The 18,937-nt window shown below is 43.8% G+C and overlaps 11 protein-coding genes and 1 non-coding gene across 12 annotated transcripts; 2 read left to right on the top strand and 10 right to left on the bottom strand.

Annotated features, from left to right (window-relative positions):
* Positions 1-24: 24 nt before the first annotated feature.
* CYBJADRAFT_167434 (uncharacterized protein) lies at positions 25-1,797 on the bottom strand. The gene has a single exon (XM_020214902.1). The coding sequence runs from the start codon at positions 1,523-1,525 to the stop codon at positions 56-58; it is 1,470 nt and encodes a 489-aa protein (XP_020071093.1). The 5' UTR covers positions 1,526-1,797; the 3' UTR covers positions 25-55.
* A 185-nt stretch (positions 1,798-1,982) lies between these two features.
* Positions 1,983-2,056, bottom strand: CYBJADRAFT_t81. The gene has a single exon. It is a non-coding gene; the product is annotated as a tRNA-Val (tRNA).
* A 147-nt stretch (positions 2,057-2,203) lies between these two features.
* Positions 2,204-3,488, bottom strand: PAF1 (Paf1p). Its single transcript, XM_020214901.1, has one exon. The coding sequence runs from the start codon at positions 3,405-3,407 to the stop codon at positions 2,253-2,255; it is 1,155 nt and encodes a 384-aa protein (XP_020071092.1). The 5' UTR covers positions 3,408-3,488; the 3' UTR covers positions 2,204-2,252.
* A 379-nt stretch (positions 3,489-3,867) lies between these two features.
* MET3 (sulfate adenylyltransferase) lies at positions 3,868-5,394 on the bottom strand (the record flags this gene model as incomplete). The annotated part of the gene is made up of 2 exons (XM_020216858.1): positions 3,868-3,924; positions 3,985-5,394. The coding sequence occupies 2 exons, from the start codon at positions 5,392-5,394 to the stop codon at positions 3,868-3,870; spliced, it is 1,467 nt and encodes a 488-aa protein (XP_020071091.1).
* A 516-nt stretch (positions 5,395-5,910) lies between these two features.
* On the bottom strand, positions 5,911-7,246 carry PDX1 (Pdx1p; the record flags this gene model as incomplete). The annotated part of the gene is made up of 2 exons (XM_020216398.1): positions 5,911-7,088; positions 7,192-7,246. The coding sequence occupies 2 exons, from the start codon at positions 7,244-7,246 to the stop codon at positions 5,911-5,913; spliced, it is 1,233 nt and encodes a 410-aa protein (XP_020071090.1).
* Positions 7,247-7,418: 172 nt separating this feature from the next.
* Positions 7,419-8,688, bottom strand: CYBJADRAFT_167429 (uncharacterized protein). The gene is made up of 2 exons (XM_020214900.1): positions 8,549-8,688; positions 7,419-8,480 (listed from the first exon to the last, which is right to left on the bottom strand). The coding sequence occupies exons 1-2, from the start codon at positions 8,571-8,573 to the stop codon at positions 7,573-7,575; spliced, it is 933 nt and encodes a 310-aa protein (XP_020071089.1). The 5' UTR covers positions 8,574-8,688; the 3' UTR covers positions 7,419-7,572.
* Positions 8,689-8,948: 260 nt separating this feature from the next.
* On the top strand, positions 8,949-10,919 carry NOC3 (Noc3p; the record flags this gene model as incomplete). Its single annotated transcript, XM_020212660.1, has 1 exon — positions 8,949-10,919. The coding sequence occupies one exon, from the start codon at positions 8,949-8,951 to the stop codon at positions 10,917-10,919; it is 1,971 nt and encodes a 656-aa protein (XP_020071088.1).
* CYBJADRAFT_167428 (uncharacterized protein) lies at positions 10,526-11,555 on the bottom strand. Its single transcript, XM_020214899.1, has one exon. It carries the CDS (start codon positions 11,435-11,437, stop codon positions 10,943-10,945), a length of 495 nt encoding a protein of 164 aa, XP_020071087.1. The 5' UTR covers positions 11,438-11,555; the 3' UTR covers positions 10,526-10,942.
* Positions 11,556-11,775: 220 nt separating this feature from the next.
* On the bottom strand, positions 11,776-12,899 carry CYBJADRAFT_189869 (uncharacterized protein). The gene has a single exon (XM_020217358.1). The coding sequence runs from the start codon at positions 12,808-12,810 to the stop codon at positions 12,247-12,249; it is 564 nt and encodes a 187-aa protein (XP_020071086.1). The 5' UTR covers positions 12,811-12,899; the 3' UTR covers positions 11,776-12,246.
* A 2,827-nt stretch (positions 12,900-15,726) lies between these two features.
* Positions 15,727-16,540, bottom strand: CYBJADRAFT_82506 (uncharacterized protein). The gene is made up of 2 exons (XM_020217956.1): positions 16,182-16,540; positions 15,727-16,097 (listed from the first exon to the last, which is right to left on the bottom strand). Exons 1-2 carry the CDS (start codon positions 16,328-16,330, stop codon positions 15,836-15,838), a joined length of 411 nt encoding a protein of 136 aa, XP_020071085.1. The 5' UTR covers positions 16,331-16,540; the 3' UTR covers positions 15,727-15,835.
* Positions 16,541-16,916: 376 nt separating this feature from the next.
* On the bottom strand, positions 16,917-18,167 carry CYBJADRAFT_162218 (uncharacterized protein; the record flags this gene model as incomplete). The annotated part of the gene is made up of 1 exon (XM_020213675.1): positions 16,917-18,167. The coding sequence occupies one exon, from the start codon at positions 18,165-18,167 to the stop codon at positions 16,917-16,919; it is 1,251 nt and encodes a 416-aa protein (XP_020071084.1).
* A 449-nt stretch (positions 18,168-18,616) lies between these two features.
* CYBJADRAFT_167423 (uncharacterized protein) lies at positions 18,617-18,935 on the top strand. Its single transcript, XM_020214898.1, has 2 exons — positions 18,617-18,682; positions 18,722-18,935. The coding sequence occupies exons 1-2, from the start codon at positions 18,639-18,641 to the stop codon at positions 18,834-18,836; spliced, it is 159 nt and encodes a 52-aa protein (XP_020071083.1). The 5' UTR covers positions 18,617-18,638; the 3' UTR covers positions 18,837-18,935.
* Positions 18,936-18,937: the final 2 nt, after the last annotated feature.

The following is an 18,937-nucleotide window of genomic DNA, read 5'->3' as shown; positions in this document are numbered from 1 at the left end:
AAACAGAGTAAACAAACAAATAAACAAACAAACAAAAACAATATCCATAATAGTACTAGTTCGTCAAGGCAAAGTCCTTCACAAAGTTCACCTTTTTCAGTTTTGCAATCTCCTGTTTTAACGATTCGTCGATGTCCTTCAAGTTGGTCAAGTTCTCAAAGACAAGGTTGATGTCCTGGAAGACGATTTGCAATTCCTTCACAGTTGCAATCAGCTTTGGAGAGTACCACTTTTGCAGGAAGGTCTTGTGGCAGTTGTGGTTGAACTTGATACTCATGTTCTTTCCGATGACATCGTACGAAAGGTAGAAGTTTGAGTGACAGTCCTCCGTCTTCATCTTCCTCGTCCCACCGCTGGTCGTGTCGTCTGATACAGGCGCTGACGACGAGTTGCCGTTCTTCTGAGTGGTTTTCAGGTCCTGTTTGCATCTGTACAGCAGCTTGATTGATTTCGGGAAAGGTTTAACACTCAGGTTTGAGCTTAGCTTGGAAAACTTGTACGCAGATCTTTGTAGTATACGGTCGACAAAATGCACCTGGATTTGCAACAAAATGGTATCCAAGTTATCCTGTGTGAAATCCTGGATTATCGATTCATCGTCAATCTTTTTGATATAGATGACGTTTTTCAAATCAATATCCTTGCCGAGGCCGATACGCTCCAAGTATGCCTCAAAATCATCGAATACGTTGTTCCGTTCTAAAGGGTTAGACACACAGTTGCCACACAGTTGATAACGACCATCGTCATACACTGAGCGCGGGGCTCCACAGTAGAGACAAGAACCATTGGACAAGCTAGTGCTGATGCTCGAACTGACAGCTAGATCTGCAGACTTTGTCGAGTCAACGGTCTCAACAGCGGCTAACGAATGATTCGTTGAGGTAGTCCTCGCTTGGGGATTGCCAACGTCGAGATCAACGTCACCGTGGATGGTGCCGTCTCTGATGGCAAAGATGTTATTTGAGTCATCATCGCCATCTTGCTTCAACAGATTAGAAGATTTTGTTAGACTCGCCTTGCTGTCCTCACCTGTTCCTTGTTTCAACAGATTCTCATCAATTGGGATCTCCCGATCATCCACGCCGCTAGTGCCATCAGTTGGTAGCAGGATAGGCCCATGACTCTGCTCATCGCTTAGCTTCGATTGATCGTATTGGTGGATCTCTGGCGGACCGTGATGCAGCTGGTTCTGGTGTTCCTGCTGTTGATGGGCAGCTAGTTGCTGAGCCATGTGTTGTGCCGCCAGCTGCTGCGCATGGTCAGGTGGAAGCGATTGAGCAGCAATGTTGATGATGTTACGCTCCAATTCAGCGTTCTTACGGGCTTGTTCAGCAGCAGCGGCAGCAGCAGCGGCAACCTCAGCATCCATTCCTGAGATGTTGAGCTTTTTGAGACGTTTGCGCTTACGCTCAATCTCACGGCATGGCTTACAAGTCCTGTACCGTGCTGTCTCCATCGGCTCATCCTCCGGTCTCTTCTTCTTACAACGACGGCATACGTTGTTACCTGCGGGGGTCACCATCGTTTCCAATCAATCACACACACACCAGTACTCAATCTCTTGGGGCAAATAGAACTGAAACTTCGCGATCGCAAACTGATCTCACACCTACGTTCACACGCTTTGTTTTGTTTCTCGAACAGCTTGTGGTTTAAAGGGGTAAAAAGTGCGAAAAGGATGAGAAATCCGCGAAAATTTTTCTCGCCTTTATGGGTGTTCAAGACGGATTCGCGAAAGCTGCTTACTAAGAGCTTATGTAAGAAGGGGTATTACGTGACACTGGTGGGTTACGGCTCTACACCGTCCCATTATATGGCGGTTTTCATTGAGAAGATGGTGGTGTGTAGCGACGTGAACGTTTTCAGGACATGCGTGTGGGGTTTTCTATGCTAGTAGAAGCAAACCATGTGGACAAAGCCGTGATATTGGGAGCCAAAGTCACGTGATTCTCAATGTGGGTGAAAAAAAAGATAGAAGTTGATTTCGCCCAGGATCGAACTGGGGACGTTCTGCGTGTTAAGCAGATGCCATGACCAACTAGACCACGAAACCACTTCTGGAAGAAGAAGTCGTTATAGCTGAGGTTGTGATAGAGTGAGGGAGTTAGCCCGTAAGATGAGATCTAATGTGACAAAATCAACGCTGCTCCACTGGCACACAGTCATAGCGTATTAACCGACGCAGTTGATCACCTACAAGCTGAAACGCATCTCCAATTGTCAATGCTATTATACATGTATTACGCAGTTCACTCCCTTGATTTGCTGAACGTTTCCAAATCATCCTCCTCGTCATCCAACTCAACACGTTCGTACGTCACAGAGTCGTGCTCATGTCTCAGGTTGTTCTTCTTGTTGAACTCCTCAACGGTTGGCTCCCTGATCTTTAGATTTATAACGTCAACGTCCCTTTCTTCGAGTAATTCTCTGTGGGATTCTTGGATCTTACGTCTTTTCAAATCCGCCTTTCTTGAAATTGGGTTATAATAAACGGTCCCGTTCGCTTCGTCAAACCTCAACGCAATCTCTTGGATCTCACCATCAAGTCTGGATACATGCAAGTCGAAATCGTCAACTTTCGTATACTTGAAGCTCTCGCTGTCTTGAGTATTCTCCTTTGGAATGTTTTCCTCCAAGTCGTCCAACGTTCTCTTAACCCTAGAGCCAGTTGTTTCATCGGTGGTGTAGAAGGACATCCAATTGATGTCCTCCAATCTCATCTGTCTAAACAGTGCAGTCTTATAGTCCAAGTCACGAACTTTGGACAAACTGTTTGAACCAAATTTGACACTTGAAAATTTTTGATCCATTCTAGAGACATCAGGCAACAGGTTCCAAACTTTCTTTGGCTTCAAGCTCTTCTTCGTTGGATGTCTAATCTTTGTCAAGTCGTTCAAAGTCTTTGTCGCATTTTCAAAAGTGGTCTCAATAGCACGCAATTGCGCTGCCGGAGAATCATCCTCACGGGATAGGTGGGGCGTCACAGATCTTGAAACGTTACTGGAGCCGTTGCCCATCATCACGGCACCTGTATATTCGGTTCTTCTCAAGAAGGAAACCTGAGGTTGATGCTTGGCTACTTTCTCCACCTGTGGGTCTCTGAGCAAGATACGGTCATGTGGATGAAGCGTCGAATGCTTCTCCTTATCATCCGAAGTTTTCGGTCTTGACGTCTCATCGAACAACAGCGGTGCCTGGATGATATCTAATGGTAAACCAATGTCGTTATCCAGTGAAACTAGACCATTCACCCCTTCTTTGCGGATCAACAAAGACAGCTGGCTCGATGAACCGACCTGCTCCTCGTCATGTCCAGAATATTTCAACAATTTTGGTGGTAAAAGAGGTGGTGGAAGGTCATTCTGATACCTGATCCGCGCAATGTAATCCTGGCTCTTGGACATTATCTGTCGTTATATTCACCCTCTTTATCCACAAGCCGTTGAATCACAGCACAACACACAGATGAACACGCCTCGTTGATGATGACGTTGTTGATGTTGTTGTTGTTGTGGAAGTTTCGAAAGCTTCGGGGAAAGCCCCGGTTCTGAGAATCGACGAGTCGGAAATGAAAAAGCAAAAAGGTAGGGTAACTGGGAAGAAAACACCCGTACACCCATACACCCGTACACCACCATCTGCCTCATGGCACTTTCCATCACGGCACTTTCCATCACGACACTTCCGTCATATACACGCTACTGTACGTGAATTCGCCCCCATAGAGCGCATTCTCATGTGCTGTCTGCTTGTATGCTGTGTACTATCACTGTGGATCCTTACAACGAGTTCTTTATACATAAATAGCGAGGTTTTCACCTATTTTTACACATTTATAGACATAGACAATATCGACATGGGACATCAGTTGAATCTAAAGAAGCCTTGGTCTTCCAATGACAAGATCACCTTTGTGGTTTCCTGCTCAATGTTGGAAACAGCAGACAGATCAACCACAACGTCGGAGCCTTCAGCTCCAACGTTCAGGAAAGTACCGGTCTTGGAGACCTCCTTCTTGTACTCATCCTTGGAGCTAGCAGCCTCATCAACGATGATGACACCTGCACCAGAGGCATTGAGCTCACGGGCGAATCTGGAAGAGGAGGTTGGGTCCTGGGTATCCAGGATGGTGAAGTGACGGCCACCGAATTGGTTGAAGATGTCCAACAGAGCGTAACCGAATCTTCTGTGTGTGACGTAGATGGCAAAGCCTTGCTTTGGTCTAGGTGGGTGTCTCTCACGCAAGACAGCGACGACTTCTGGGTACGAGAACCATGCTGGGATCTCAGTACCATCTCTTAGTCTCTTTCTCAATTCAGTACCAGAGATGTTCAAGGTCTTGGTGTCCTTTGTGATGGTGTCAATTGGTGCATAACGGTCCTCATCTGGCAAGTAGGTCACCATTCTGAAAGGAACAATGGTGATACCTAACTCCTCTTTGAATTGGGCAACCATGTCTTGAGCATCGTAAGGACCATAGAAGTCCACGCCCTTTGAGTTGGATCCTGGACCAGCATGGTCTCTTCCAACGATGAAGTGGGTAGCACCGTAGTTCTTTCTGATGAGTGCGTGCCACACGGCTTCTCTTGGACCACCCATTCTCATGGCCAATGGCAGGAGAGAAAGCTCAGCTGTACCTGGTGGGTATTTCTTGATGATCTGTTGGTAAACTCTGACTCTTGTGTGGTGGTCAATGTCACCTGGCTTGGTCAACCCAACAACTGGGTGGATAAGGACGTGGGCATCAACGTCTCTAGCAGCACGGACGGTCAGTTCTCTGTGAGCTCTGTGCATTGGGTTTCTGGTTTGGAATGCAACAACACGGGCCCAGTTACGCTTTGCAAACTCGTTACGCAACTCCTGAGGTGTCTTACGCAACCCGGTGTAGTCGTAGTGAGATGGAAGACGAATGGCATCCAATGGACCACCGAGGTAGACGTCACCGGTTTGGTTGAACAAGTATTGGATAGCTGGGTGCTCTGGATCACCACCAAACACCTTGTCAGCTTCCACCTGCTTGTCTGGAGTGTACTTGTCGCTGATGGTCAAGATGGCCAATTCATAGTCGTAATCGTCAACGAGGACAATTCTCTCACCAGCGGAGAACTTGGAGGCCTGTTGAGTGGAGACGTCAAGGATGATAGGCATCGACCACACCAACCCGTTGGCCAGTCTGATGTCTGCAACCACTGAGTCGTAGTCCTTCTGCGTGAGGAATCCATCCAATGGGGAGAAACCACCGTTGAGGATCATCTCCAAATCACAGAGTTGTCTGTCGCTAAGTCTAAGACGTTGAAGAGTGGAGGCCTCTTTCAGAAGCTCAGCTTGTTTATGGGCATCTCTTGAGATGAGGTCTTGAAGGATACCACCGTGAGGTTGTGGAGCTGGCATGTTGAGTGTCTGTCTAACGATGAAGATAGGATGAAAGTAGTGAGTACTGAAAGGGAGAGCAGCAATTGGTTTATTTATTGAACAATTGGAAAATTTCTTGCACTTCGACGACTCCGAGAGCTAAACTGCTCGATGTTAACCAAAGATGCCATTATTGGTATATATCACGTGCCACACATCATCTCAACAGCCACATTTGCTCCAGCCATCGGATGTGGCGCATTCCTTTGAGGGTCAAGTGTGGCGTTTCGGACAACTATGCCTCACATCCAGACACCACATCCAGACACCACATCTAGACACCACATCACAATACCGCATGCCTTTGATACCAACCGTCTACACCGATGCTACTGAACATAGTTCCTTTAGATCTCTGATCTTGATGTATTTGTTTGTCCCATGCTGGTCCACTGAGTGTTTTGCGAACTCAGATTGTGTATATATATTCAAAGCCAAAAAATAACCGAAACAAAGAATCACGATAATACTGGATACTCAAGGGCTGACAGTCCATTAGACTCTGAGATACTTCTCCAATTGGTCCAAGTACAGTTGGGCCTTGTCCTTAGCGTCCGAGACGTTCTTCAAAGTCAGAGTGACGGTTAGGTCACCAAAGGTGGATGGCGAAGACTTGGATGGTGTGGCGAAAAGATCCTCTGCAAAGTCTAGCTGACTTGTGGCTGGTTTAGACTTGGCATTAGCAACGTTTGGAATGTCCAATTTAACTGTGAATCTCTCCACAGTTGGGGATGGGGAAACCAAATCCTCAAATATTGGGTCGTAATAGTCCGAAGGCTTGGAGTGTCTTTGGTAGGCGTATCTCTCAGCACGTGAAGATGCGCCATTGATGTATTCCTTAAGCGATAAGGATGGAGAGCCTTGTTCCACAGCTCTCTTCTGGAATGCCAGCACATGTTCCAATGGGAATGTCTTGACAATTGGTTCAACCTTAGCCTTTGGCTTTTTCTGGGCTTTACCATCTTCTTTGCTCTCTTTGGCATTTTCTACCGGTGTTGCGGCGGATTCAACCTTTTGAGCAACGACATGCTTTTCAATGTTGGACAAGTCCAACTTGGAATGGACATTGACAAAAGATGCCACTGATTCCGCAGCGTCCTTTGGAATTTTTCCGAGGTATGCCAAAACGTCACCTTTCAACAAACGTCCATTAGGACCCGTAGCTTTGATCTTTGCAATTGCATCGTCTCTAGAGATGTTATTCTCAGCCAATAACGTGGCCACAGATGGGAAGAGAACTTGCTTTGGATTGGCAACGGTTGAAGTACCTGAGGGAGCAGGTGTTGATGGTTTTGGCGTTTCAGCCTTTGGAGTCTGAGCCTTTGGCGTCTCAGTCTTTGGAGCAGCAGCAGCAGCAGCAGCAGGTGCAGACACATCAGGAATCTCCAAGTTTGCCAAATCGTCACCTTCTTCTGCTAATATAGCGATAGGCTGACCCACTGGGATATCCTTCCCACCGTTCTGAACGAGAATCTTCGCCAAGATACCGTCATCTTGTGCTTCAACATCGATCTGTGCCTTGTCCGTTTCAACCTCCAATAGGACATCACCGCTGCTGAAGCTCTCACCCTCCTTGAACTTCCACTCAGTAACACCACCTTTATCCATGGTTGGCGACATCGCAGGCATCTTAAACACCTGTGCCTTAAGCTGGGAGGCAGAGATGCGGAACGCTAGTCAAGTTAGTACCAGTCCTGTTATATCATCTCTCTGAGCCCCTTGTTCTCAGCCATTACTACTGGTACCAAAGAGATGGAAAATACCATATGAACTCACCTCTCGAGAGAGAAACTCTTCTCATCTGAACCAGTGATCTTGAAGATGATAGCATGGTGTTGTCTGTTAAACGTGGAAATTGGTCAGCCAATTGATTCACACAGCCTGAAGAGATGAGAAGTAAACAAAGTGGTAACTTTTTTTCGTATACACAGGCTTTAGGCTCTCTCGGTTGGCAGAAGAGCGAGGTTAGACCCCCACATAGTAACATGAACGAAGTTTTTTTTTTCGCGTGGGGACACCGACATCCGGACACCAGCCGGCTATTTGTGTCATTGGATTATATAACTATTATATAATTATTATGACGATTGTTATGATGGTGTATCGCTAAGTGATGCTACACAGTATCCAGTTAAATGGCAGTGGTATCGTCAGTTTCTATTTATCCGTTTCAGACATGTTCATCACGACGGCAGCGGCGAATGATGCTGGATCATCCAGCTGTGTGTTTTTTCTGGGTCTTCCTCTACCTCTTTTTACCGATTTTGGATGATCTGTGCTCGACGGCCCCTCTGTAAGGTTCTCTGTAAGGTGTGCTGTGAGGTTTTCTGCCACAGTGATTGCGTCCGTTGTGTTCTCTGGTTCCTTACTAAGCTTAGCCTTTGTAGATGTACTCGGTAGTAGATCAGTATCAATTGCATATGAAGAAGATGCATCCGAGTTTATATCGTCATTGTCATCATTACTAATGTTGCTGTGGCTGTTCTTATCACCGTCTTTATCATTATTGCTTTTAACATCACCGCGTGGGATGGTCTTGCCCTTATTTGATGCTTCTCCCTGTGCAATCACAAGGGGGTATTTCCTTGGTCTTCCTTGGGGCCTCTTGACCTTTGGTTGTTGAAGGTGCTCCGACTGGATTTTCCTTGGTCTTCCTGGTGGCCTCTTCATATTCACTTGGAAGATATACTTCTGGTCAGTTGTATTGATGAAGTTGCTGGTGACTTTATCAAATGTCTGCTCGATGATCAAAGAATCCTGGTTCAGTTGTGAGCTCCTCTGATTAATGACCGGTGATTTTTCAATTTTGAAAGATGCCTTCATCTTATGTCTAGGCTTCTTCATCGTGGTTGCAGAATTGTTAACAAACTTGAACTTTTGCACAGGTTTGTTGACAGATTTGAGCTTTTGAGCAGGCTTAGACGCAGTGCTAGCATTCTGAGAGACACCAGCGACTGTAGGTGTATCTCGTACTTTCTTGTTCTCTGGTGATTCATTCCTTGTATCTTGCGATGTAGCGCCGGGCTCAGGCGTAGAAGCTTGACTCACTACGTTCTTATCAGCTACTGCCGACGTTGTTAGTACAGATAACTTCACGCTTCTCTGAGAGACGTAAGGGGGACGTGGAACTCACCTTTGCTATCGACGACTGTGGTCATTGTTGTTTCTTTCCTCTCTCTAGTGGATTATTCAGGTTGAGCAAGCGATAATAGCAGTAGAAGCCAACAGAGCAAGGAGTATTTCAATGAATTATGAAAATAGTAGCAAAGGAATAGATAAATAAACAAATGCTGAGAACAACGGAGAGAAGCTAGAAAAATTACAAAAAAAGCACAGGAAAAAAAACAGCAGAAAATGTCCCAAAGCAGAAATGCTGCACCAACCATATCACGGGTTTATAGTTATTTGTTCACGTGACCGATTGTGTGTCCCCGTACAAAGCTTATTCTCGAGCATAGTGAAAAATTTATGCGATGAGCTTCTCTTTTCTCACCATCTATGGCTCATCTTTACAAGCAGTGGAAGTAGACGGAATGGGTAAGAAGAGGGCCAGCAAGTTTGCCGAAGACCAGAGAAAGCTGAAGAAGCAGCAGCAGGACGCACAGCTAAGCATTGGATTGGCCAACAGGGCAAATGAACTGGATCCATACGGCGAAGACTCGGAAGAAGATGGAAGAGTGAACTCTGATGACGAGGAGATGGATTATGAGTTGAGACCTCGTAGCTTGAAACAGGAGAAGGCGAAGGTTGGTGCTTTGCCTATCAAGAAAGGATCACGTATTGAAGCTGTTGTAGAGGAATCGTCTGATGAAGAGGATGACGATGAAGAAGAAGAGGAGAAAGAAGAGCAGCAAGAGCAACAGGAACAACAGCTCACAGCAGAAGGAGTCGAGGAAGAAGAGGAGGAGGAGGAAGAGGAAGAACTGGATACCGAGGAGAAGATCATTGCCCTCAAAGAGGAAATTGCAGAGTTGGTTGAGAAATTGACCGAAGAGCCAGAGGAAAACATTGGTGCCTTGACAAGACTGATAAAGATGTCACAATCCAAGAATCTAAACACTTCAAGGTTTTCACTTTTGGCTATAGTTCCAGCTCTGAAGAGTATCATCCCGGCTTATAGAATCAGACCCTTAACGGAGGCTGAAAAAAGGGAGAAAGTTTCCAAAGATGTTGCCAAACTGCGTAATTTTGAGCAGACTTTGGTTTTGAACTATAGGGCTTATATCAACGTCTTGACAGAGTTCGCTAAGAACAGCTCCAAGGACCCACAAATGGGTGTCATTGCTGTGAAGGCCGCCTGCGAACTATCCTCAAGCTTTAAGCATTTCAACTATAGACCAGATGTTTTGATTATTGTCATAAGACGTATCTGTAAACCATCTGCGAAGAATGACCCGGTCTATATCCAATGTTTGAAGACGTTGGAAGTTATGCTGAATGAAGACGATGTTGGTGATGTTTCCTTTGACATAGTTAGATTGTTGACAAAGACTCTGAGGTCAAGAAAGTTCAGAGTTGATGAAAGTGCACTAAATGTGTTCTTATCACTACAGATTCTTTCCGACTATGATCCAAATGCTACAGAAGAGGAGAAAGAAGAAAGATTGAAAATTAAGAAGAAAGACCGTGTTCACCTCTCGAAGAAGGAGAGAAAGGCCAGAAAGGAACGTAAAGCAATTGAAGAAGAGATGCGTAAAGCTGAACAGAAAGTCTCGGAAGAGGAGAGAGAAAGGTTCCAAGCAGAAATATTGAAGATGCTCTTGAAGTTGTACCTGGATATTCTTAGAGAAAGGCCTGATAGCTTGATGGCTTCAGTGTTGGAAGGATTGGCAAAAATTGGTCATATGGCAAATTTCGACCTCTTGGGTGACTTTCTTGAGGTATTCCGTGAAATCATCAAGGATTCGGAGGATCATCAAACTCGTGAGGTTCTACTGAGTGTTGCCACAGCATTTGCCTTGGTTGCTAGCCATCAACAGTACAAAGTTAACGTTGACCTATCTTTCTTTGTTGATTCGCTATACTCTATTCTACTAGACCTCGCTTTGGATGTTGATGTGGAATTCTCTCACAAGACTTTAAGACTAGCAGATCCTCTAGGGCTTGAGAACAGAAGACCAAACGTTAACATCTCCACTAGAATTGAGCTTTTATTGAGAGGTCTGGAAAACATCTTCTTCAGATCTAAAAATGGCTCAAAGACCCGTGCATTAGCCTTTAACAAAAGACTATCAATGGCTCTATTACAAACCCCAGAGAAGTCATCCATCGCAATAATGAAGTTCTTGGAGAAGCTCATGAGTCGGTACTCAGAACTATGTGGTGCATATTCTACAGACGATAGAATCAATAACGGTAAATACATCATGGAGGCCAACGTCCCTGCAAGAAGTAATGCAGAAGCTGCCACCATTTGGGAAACCCTACTACTGGAAAAGCATTACTGTCCTACGGTTTCTAAGGGAGCCAAGGCTTTAATGAGAAGAGCAAATGAGAGCACATAATACATGGATTAATTCTACAATGCTTATGTAGTGAACTGTACCATGATATCGATGGGTTGAAATCCCTTATATGCCTTGTACTCCTGTGAATTAGACACTCCAACCGTATAACTCGGAAGACTTTGACTATTGTTATTTTTAATGGCGTAGAAGTTGAGGTGTTCATCAGTAAACCGGCACTTGCAAGAGAGCTTACCCTCGTTTATGATACATTCAAGAGATGAATGTACTCTCAAGACCATTTCTAAATGTGGAATCCGACTATCAGTTGTAATACTGGAGATATCAAGTTTTGTTGGTAAACCTGTATCATATCCAGCTAGCTCACGGGTTCGTCTGTAATACCAGAACGTCTCTGGGGTATCTGAGAAGTACACATAGCTCTTTAGACCAAATTCATCATACGAGGCTCTCAGTGGGTGTTCCTGTTGTTCACCAGGTATTTTTGCTATCAATTGAATTGGAGTCTGCGCAGTTACGAGAGAAAGCAGTGTGAACCGTAGAAGGAGGAGATTCATTTTGGGAGTTCTTGCAATTGGATCAACATGATTATTCAGAAGTCTTGGGGTTTCCTACTAAACTAAATTTACGTTACACAGTCTCCGAATTTATACAAATATGCCAGGCTATGAGCTGAGTCTCATCAAAGTGGTGGTATATCAAGTTTTGGACGTGGGAGGGAGGCGAAGCGTTGAATATGCGTGAAATGGGTCTTTTTTTAGAGCTTGCATATCGATAATCTCAAACTGGTATTGCAGTGTTATATGTACACATGTGGCAGTGTGACGATGTACACTTTAGTGGTTAACAATGTGTTTAATATACCTCTGTATACATCATAGACTCGACATATGAATACTCAAACCTGATTGGCCAGATCTATTGGCATTGGTTCCGCCTTGCGCTTCAGTATTGGACAAAACACAGCGAAGACGCTCAATCCGCTTATTGTTGCAGGAGTTTCATTTCACATATAAAGGTAAGGTTAAATACAAAGGAGTGTCACTACTCACAGATGGTATACTCTTTCGTAAAACCTCTACAATGAATTATATGGCAGGAAAATGGAGGAATAGGCAAGTAATACTGAACTACACTGTGCGCCCATAAACGTGTACCCAATGATGAGTCGCAAATGTATACAGCCAGAGAAGTTAGAGGGTCAATACCATGTGCCCTACATTTTCAATATAATGAAATTATGGGCCATTTGATTAAAAACTGTTATTAAGGGAATGATAATGGAAAATCGTAAAGAAAGAATGCAACAATGATCTCGTAAATAGAAAGGTATAAAGATTCTGAGAGGTTAAAAAACTCCCTTCATTCAAGCAGAACACCACTTGGTGACGTACACGTCCTTTGCTGGCTCCTCAAATGTCTTGACGTTGATCTTGACAACTTGAAGGTTGTGAGAGCCTCTCACGGCAGCAAATTCGCTCAGCTTATCGGCTTCAGTGGCACCAAAGATGTAACTATCTTTCGACAAGCCGTATGGATCACCAACATCTTTTGCAGCGTACAGTTGAACTTCATTACCGTTAGGTTTATGAGCAATAAGAACACCGTCTTCGATATCCCAGTTGATGGTTGCATCTTCATTGGCAGAGGATGCATCACCTGGATACAAAGCCAGGAATGGGAAACTGTTTGTGTTGACCACCCCTTGTAGGGTATAAGTTGAACCGTATTCATCTGTGGTGATCTGCTTGGTTTCTGGGTTGTAGTCGAGGGTTTGTGATTGTTCACGAAGGAACAAGTAGTTCAAGCCACCTTTACCTGAATCAGAAGATATGCCGGTAAATTCAGATTCCTTTAACGGATGATCAACAGAGAGTTGAATCTTAACAGCTGAGGCGATAGAAGCTAGGAGGAAAATACCGAATTGCATTGTGTAGATGTGTTTGAATGTTTTTATGTGTTATTGATTTGAAACGACTTCTCAGCTGTTACTCCAGAGGGACTCTGGACCCTTTATATATTTTTTACATTCAATACACATCAGATATTACACAAGAAAGCAAAGTCCAGGATATGTAAAATTAGGTGAAAACAGTATCCCCTATTACAGAGAGTAATTTCATAGGCTATTTTTGTTTGCATGAATGTATTATACTCACAGAAACCGTTGATGTAAAATTCTGCAACATTGGGCTTTGAGATGATGTAATATGATGCCTTCATACATGGAAACATCATTTTTGCCCTTGCTATTCCAAACCATGTCTATGATGAGGAGGAACACCTTGTTTATGTAATGATGACGTATTATGCACACCAGGGGCCCCTATTATAACCGTTCAAGGGTCTTTCATCTCGGGTTATAATTGCTAAATATGCAGCTGACTGGAGATTGATGGGTGCGATAATCTTTGGCTCTTCGGCAAAGAAGGGGAAAGTACGTGTCACATCATCGTGAAGACAGAGAAGAGGTCATCAAGCATGCTGAAAACGTGACTCAAAGTACCTCATCCAAAAGCGTATTATGAACAGCATAAAGGTGTGTAACCCTTTCGTGATGGGTTGCTTAGCGGTTGAGGTCATGTAGACACGTGTGAATGTTATTGTAGCTTTGAGTAGACTGTATACACTTTGACTATAGTGAACTAGTAAGCTAAGATTAATGTTCACTTTTCTGCAAGTCATGAAAATACGCCTGAGCTATACAGGTCTTAACTATTGAATGGTATAAATGAGCTTTTAGGAGGCCGAGAAAAGTTGTCGAGTATTGTTCTCTGAACTATATTGTTGCCTATCTATACCGTTGGAATTTGACGTCATATTAGATCATACTGGAGTACTGAGTTAAGATGCATGTTTTCTTAAAGCCTTCACTGCACATCTTTATTTATAGAAAATGGCGTGGGAAGATTTTAATATAGCACCAAGAATATGAGCACCGGAGAAACTGTGGACTTGTTTCCTTGGCTCATGCCCAATTACAAGATTATCCGTAGAGTACACATCTAAGATACCAGTGCTACAGTTAAGTTGTGACACATGCTCACATTAGAGGAAGAGAGAAAAGTTGTCATCAATCAAGAGCCCTAATATTGACGATAAAACTTGAATGAATTGAGGGAGGAAAGGAAAGCTATCATTCTAATCACATAAATTTGACATCTGTCTCAAGCTGCTGAAGGTTCTTGACAATATCAACAGAATAAGCTTCAATTGGTTCACCCAAAACACCACTGATGGTGAAATTCTTAGTGGAATATCAGTACGGATAAGATGTCTCCATGGCAGCATAGAACTTAATCAAGTTACAGTTATCATCATAGCCAAACAGTTTGTTGTCCTCAACAAACCAGTAGATGACGGAATCATCTGAACTGTCGTCCTTTGTACCTGGTACTAATAGAAAGTATGGGAAATCATCAGTATTATTCAACAAAGTCGAGTACTGAGGAATACCTGTGTTCTCTGTAGTGGTTGAGGCTTCCTCCGAGTTGTATGTCAAAGTTTGGGCATTACGACCACCAAAGAAGTAAGTGATACCAGCACCTTCATGGATAGATGCCAAACCGACATCTTTTCCATTGATATTGGTGAAGAGTTGGACATGCTACGCTGCAGAAACCATAGAAGCAACTGAGAAAATAATTTCAGTGAACTTCATGACTGGAATGGTTGAGTTTTAAGCAAAATGAATGAATGTAACTGTAATAATTCGTGGTGTTTTATACTAAAGCTGTTAATATACTCCAAAATGTCATTGAGTTACATCTCATGAGATGATAATGTGTTGTTATTTATGGATATTTATCGTGTTCTGTGATGATATCCGTGTCGGCCGTAGAAATCAAACCCAAAATACTCGTTTAGGAGCCTGAGAACGAGTGATTTATCAAACCGCATAGTTCACAGCTCTTTGGGAAGGAACACCAACCATTCAAAAGAGAGAATTTTTAACTAATGCTTTTCATGTTTTAGCTTTTGTCATGTTATATGTTTTCTACTACACTAATTGGCCTAAATGATGTTGAAGTGATACACAAAATTTCTTGGTTCAAGATAGATTACAACCTTACTGTTTTCAAGATGTATCAATAGTTTGTAAAAGTACCGATTATAGACTCTCAGCACGGTTTAAAACTCCAAATTTAGCAACTATCACTTTTGACTGCAGATCATTGGTCCACAATTCGGTTAACATAGGTGCAATCCTACAGACTCGAAGTTGCCTTAAGAGCTGATCAAAATATCCTTCTAAATACCCTGTTTGGAACCGTTAAGTCACACATAATTCACAATTGACTCACCCGGAAACTGTTGGAGGTTGTTTTCGCCTTACTGTTTTGAGCTGAGAGAATTTTGGTGATTTAAAACGATATGCATCTATGTTACACGGCATCAAAACAACTCCTATTATGAGTAGCTAACGGAATTGTGTGAGAACTCTAGAGGCCCTCCTGCAGTTGTTAATTAGGACTAATAGCTAAGCAGTGCCTATATCAACGATATAATCTATCTCTTGGTGACACGAGGTTTACAAATTTGTCTTTAAAGGAGCTGTTTTGTCGAAGTACTCGATGCACCTTTCCTCGAGACACGTAGAGAGTATCCTTCGAGCAATGATCTACAGTTAAACAAACATTCGCATAGATGCACCACCGCATAAATTTTGACACTTCACACGGAGTTGCCACTTGTAGAGCTGTGTGAACAGTCCCCTGCCCAGTTATTTCAAGCTCCAAGTCTCCATAGGCAGTTGTTCATATGTCCCATATTCAAGCCTCTATTTGACATATGCAGATGAAGATGTAGGCCATACTTTGTAATACAATCTTGCTTTATAGAGCTACATGGTGAGGGTTCATATCAAATGGCCATTTATGAAATCAAATAAGGATAAGAGAAATTTGTGAAAAAGTTCAAAAGAACTAGAAAAGTAGATGATGAAAACAGTTGACTTAAACGTACTTGACATCAATCTCAACTGGTTGCAAAGACTCAGCTTGTCTGACAGAGTAAGCGTCAATCTTATCACCAATGGTACCACCAATGAAAAAGGTGTCCTTGGAGTATTGATATGGGTCGTTGACGTTCTTAGCAGCGTAGAAAGTAACCTCTTGACAGTCAGCATCGTAACCAACAAGCTTACCGTCAACAACAGACCAGTAGACGTTTTGCTCTTGAGGAGCCAACTGCAAGAATGGGAAGCCATCCTTGGAAGTGACGAGAGACAAGGTCTGTGGGACACCAGTGGCATCAGTGGTGATGGTGGCAGCCTCCTCATCAAACTCCAAAGTCTCGGATTGACCTCCAACTTGGAAGTAGTTGATAGCAGCACCCTCGTGGATGGAGGACAAGCCAGTGTAGTCGGTCAACTTGACGTTAGCAGTCAATTGGATTTGAGCAGCAGAGGCAATGGCAGCAAGGGAAGCGATAACAGCGGAGAATTGCATTGTGTTAATGTTTATAAGGTGAACTTGTTTGTAGTGATGATGATAAAACAACAGAAGATTGGACTTCAGAGAGGGATTTGAGGTCCTCTTATATAGTTATTTCTCGAGAGGTGCACGAAGCTCTGACGGCATAAACTTTGGGCCAAAAAAAGGGTGGCATTGACCAACCAGCCCTTTGAAACGGTGGAAGTGCACATCAATAACCATCATCATACGTACGAGGTCCAACTCTGTGCTTTGTTTTGTGGGTTAGTCTTGCTATTCTTAGACTTTTCATTTAGACCCTTGTGCACAGCGATGCACAGTTGATGCATCCCACCTTCCTCATTGAGCATCATCCTTAGGTTTGCTCCCCATCTCTTAACATTTCACTCCGGCAACAGGTTGTGTCGCTTGCGTGCAAGGTATTTTGAGCCAGTTGCACACACTACGCAGAGTGACGTTACGGTTAGAAGACGCCGATGACAACTGCACCTTGGGGTATATTGTCGAGTGGTTGGTGAAGTGTTTATTTTTGTTTTCGTTAAGTGTAAGAAGGAGGATCTTCGAGTTTTAGACCATGGTGCTTCCATAGCCCACCAGACAGTTACACAATGGCCAAAAATAGTAATACCAATGGCCAAAGGATAACCTCCAAGTTGAACATGTGTAGGACCCAACCAACCTGTTCCCAATAGCGAGTTGTTACCTCGTCTGCAATGATGCTGGCTTTAACCCAAAAAGACCCTTGTTCGTGCTTCATTGGTGTGATGGTATACGCAAATACGATACCAACAAACATAGTGATGCACTTTGCCAGCATGACAACAACCACGACGGTTGTGAAACTCCTTTTTGCATAGTAATAGTGTTTAGAATTCGCCCTTTTTGCTGGTTGTGATAATAGTGAAGACAAGATGACGACAGAGACCAGTGCCATGGTGCACATGTAGTGCAACAGAGCAGAAGAAGTGCTCACTGCCAATAAGGATCGCACAAGCAATGAAACTTCCAAAAGCTTAAGCTGTTTCTTCGTGAATTTCAGCTTCAAGATTGAAACGAAGAGTATGGAGATGCAATAAATTTCAACAAGTGAAATGAGCCATTTCACCAGAATGACGACAAGGCCTGAGTTGTACTGCGATTCATTCGTTGTCTTCAATTGAAACGAGTGCAGGGCGTGGTACACGAGGGTGGAGAGTGCTAACTTCGCATTGACGTCTTCACCACGCAACGCAAACCGTGCGAGGAAGAACAGTTCCACAAGACAGCATAGGGTTAAGGTTTGAAACAAGTTCCATTCATACACTGAAAGCAACCCCCAAGACTGAGTCCAACCAGTCTCGTACCAATACAGATGAGTTCCATCTTGGTAAATAGAGATGCACCAGTTTCCCTCGTACGGGATTCTCCACGAGATCTTGGTTCCGTTGTCGAACCATATGAATTCATTGGCGACTATCTGGTGGTAGTATTGCGGTTCTAGGACGTCGAACCACCCGTAGTCCACCTTTGTTGTGTTCAAATAAGTCCCAGTTTTGGTGGAACGAACAGTATAGGCACCAAAGTCATCACAATAATGGCCCAGGAACTGAACAAGGCCACATACAGTGAAATCATGGTTCTCCGAGTAGTAATGGATCGGCGTATCTGTGATGCGGTAGGGTATGTTGGTGTTAAGCGTTAATAACTCGTTGTAGATCAAGACCGAAGTGTTTCTCCCACTGGTTAACCAAAACGTTGACTCCTGTGTCACTCTTGTAAACGGCATGCACTGGTGATACACTGCTGCGTTTGTCGCTCCAAGGAATAGCACCAGTGTGAGGAATCTGGTATGTACTTGACACCACAGGCACATCCTTACAGCTGTGGTTGGTGTGAAGCTGCTCTGATGCTACGAAACTGGCAAACTATGAGAAAAGCCCCGATTGGCCCTTGTTAAAGGTAATTGAACAAAGCCACAACAGCAGAGCATCTCAATACGTGCGCCTCGATGAAAGAAGCTTAGCCTCTTTCCGTTGAGAGCGGACATACGAGAAACACAGCCATGTGCCAACATGCAGATCTCAACGGGTTACTTCGTTGCTGGCCTATGGGCTTCTGATGCGGATCTTGAGCGTAATACAGTGTTAACCAGACGATTGCTTCATCATGAGGATGTGCTTGAGACCGTTTATTCCACTCTTTTGGAGGAATTGCACCGAGTATTGTAAAACGTGAAGCTCACCGGCAGCGGACTTATATAACACCGCCTCCACATAGTGCGATCATCCTGGCTGTATGGTGAAGCGGCCGTCACAACACAACTGTGAGGTATCAGAATCGGATTATGGATCGGATTATGTCAGCAAGCATAGCCGAACCAGAAGAAGAGCCGAGGAGTTACAACATATGCCGAATCAGAAGAGAAAGAGCTAGTAAGAGCCGAGGAGTTACAACATACGCTGAATCAGAAGAGAAAGAGCCAGTAAGAGCCGAGGAATTACAGCAGTCGACTAGATTCAAAGAGAGACTGAGAAAACATTAGAAATAATATATAAAGAGAGAATCCTGCGAAGAAGATTCTTTCAAGAGGAGGTTTAGAAAAGGATTAAGCAATTAATACAAGCCCAAGTTTACCTTAAGGAA

Source organism: Cyberlindnera jadinii (genome assembly GCF_001661405.1).
Source record: "Cyberlindnera jadinii NRRL Y-1542 unplaced genomic scaffold CYBJAscaffold_5, whole genome shotgun sequence".
In the NCBI taxonomy this organism is placed as follows: domain Eukaryota; kingdom Fungi; phylum Ascomycota; class Saccharomycetes; order Phaffomycetales; family Wickerhamomycetaceae; genus Williopsis; species Williopsis jadinii.
This window is presented reverse-complemented; position numbering and strand designations above follow the sequence as displayed.

Coding starts and splice junctions, on each gene's coding strand:
- CYBJADRAFT_82506 (XM_020217956.1), bottom strand. CDS start 16,330: ATGCAATTCTCCGCTGTTATCGCTTCCCTTGCTGCCATTGCCTCTGCT. Junction 16,098..16,181: donor TACTTCCAAGTTGGAGGTCA/ATCCGAGACTTT, acceptor GTCTCTCGTCAC/TTCCAAGGATGGCTTCCCAT.
- PAF1 (XM_020214901.1), bottom strand. CDS start 3,407: ATGTCCAAGAGCCAGGATTACATTGCGCGGATCAGGTATCAGAATGAC.
- CYBJADRAFT_189869 (XM_020217358.1), bottom strand. CDS start 12,810: ATGCAATTCGGTATTTTCCTCCTAGCTTCTATCGCCTCAGCTGTTAAG.
- CYBJADRAFT_167423 (XM_020214898.1), top strand. CDS start 18,639: ATGGATCGGATTATGTCAGCAAGCATAGCCGAACCAGAAGAAGA. Junction 18,683..18,721: donor ATAGCCGAACCAGAAGAAGA/GCCGAGGAGTTA, acceptor CAGAAGAGAAAG/AGCTAGTAAGAGCCGAGGAG.
- CYBJADRAFT_167434 (XM_020214902.1), bottom strand. CDS start 1,525: ATGGTGACCCCCGCAGGTAACAACGTATGCCGTCGTTGTAAGAAGAAG.
- CYBJADRAFT_167429 (XM_020214900.1), bottom strand. CDS start 8,573: ATGACCACAGTCGTCGATAGCAAAG. Junction 8,481..8,548: donor CACAGTCGTCGATAGCAAAG/GTGAGTTCCACG, acceptor CAACGTCGGCAG/TAGCTGATAAGAACGTAGTG.
- CYBJADRAFT_167428 (XM_020214899.1), bottom strand. CDS start 11,437: ATGAATCTCCTCCTTCTACGGTTCACACTGCTTTCTCTCGTAACTGCG.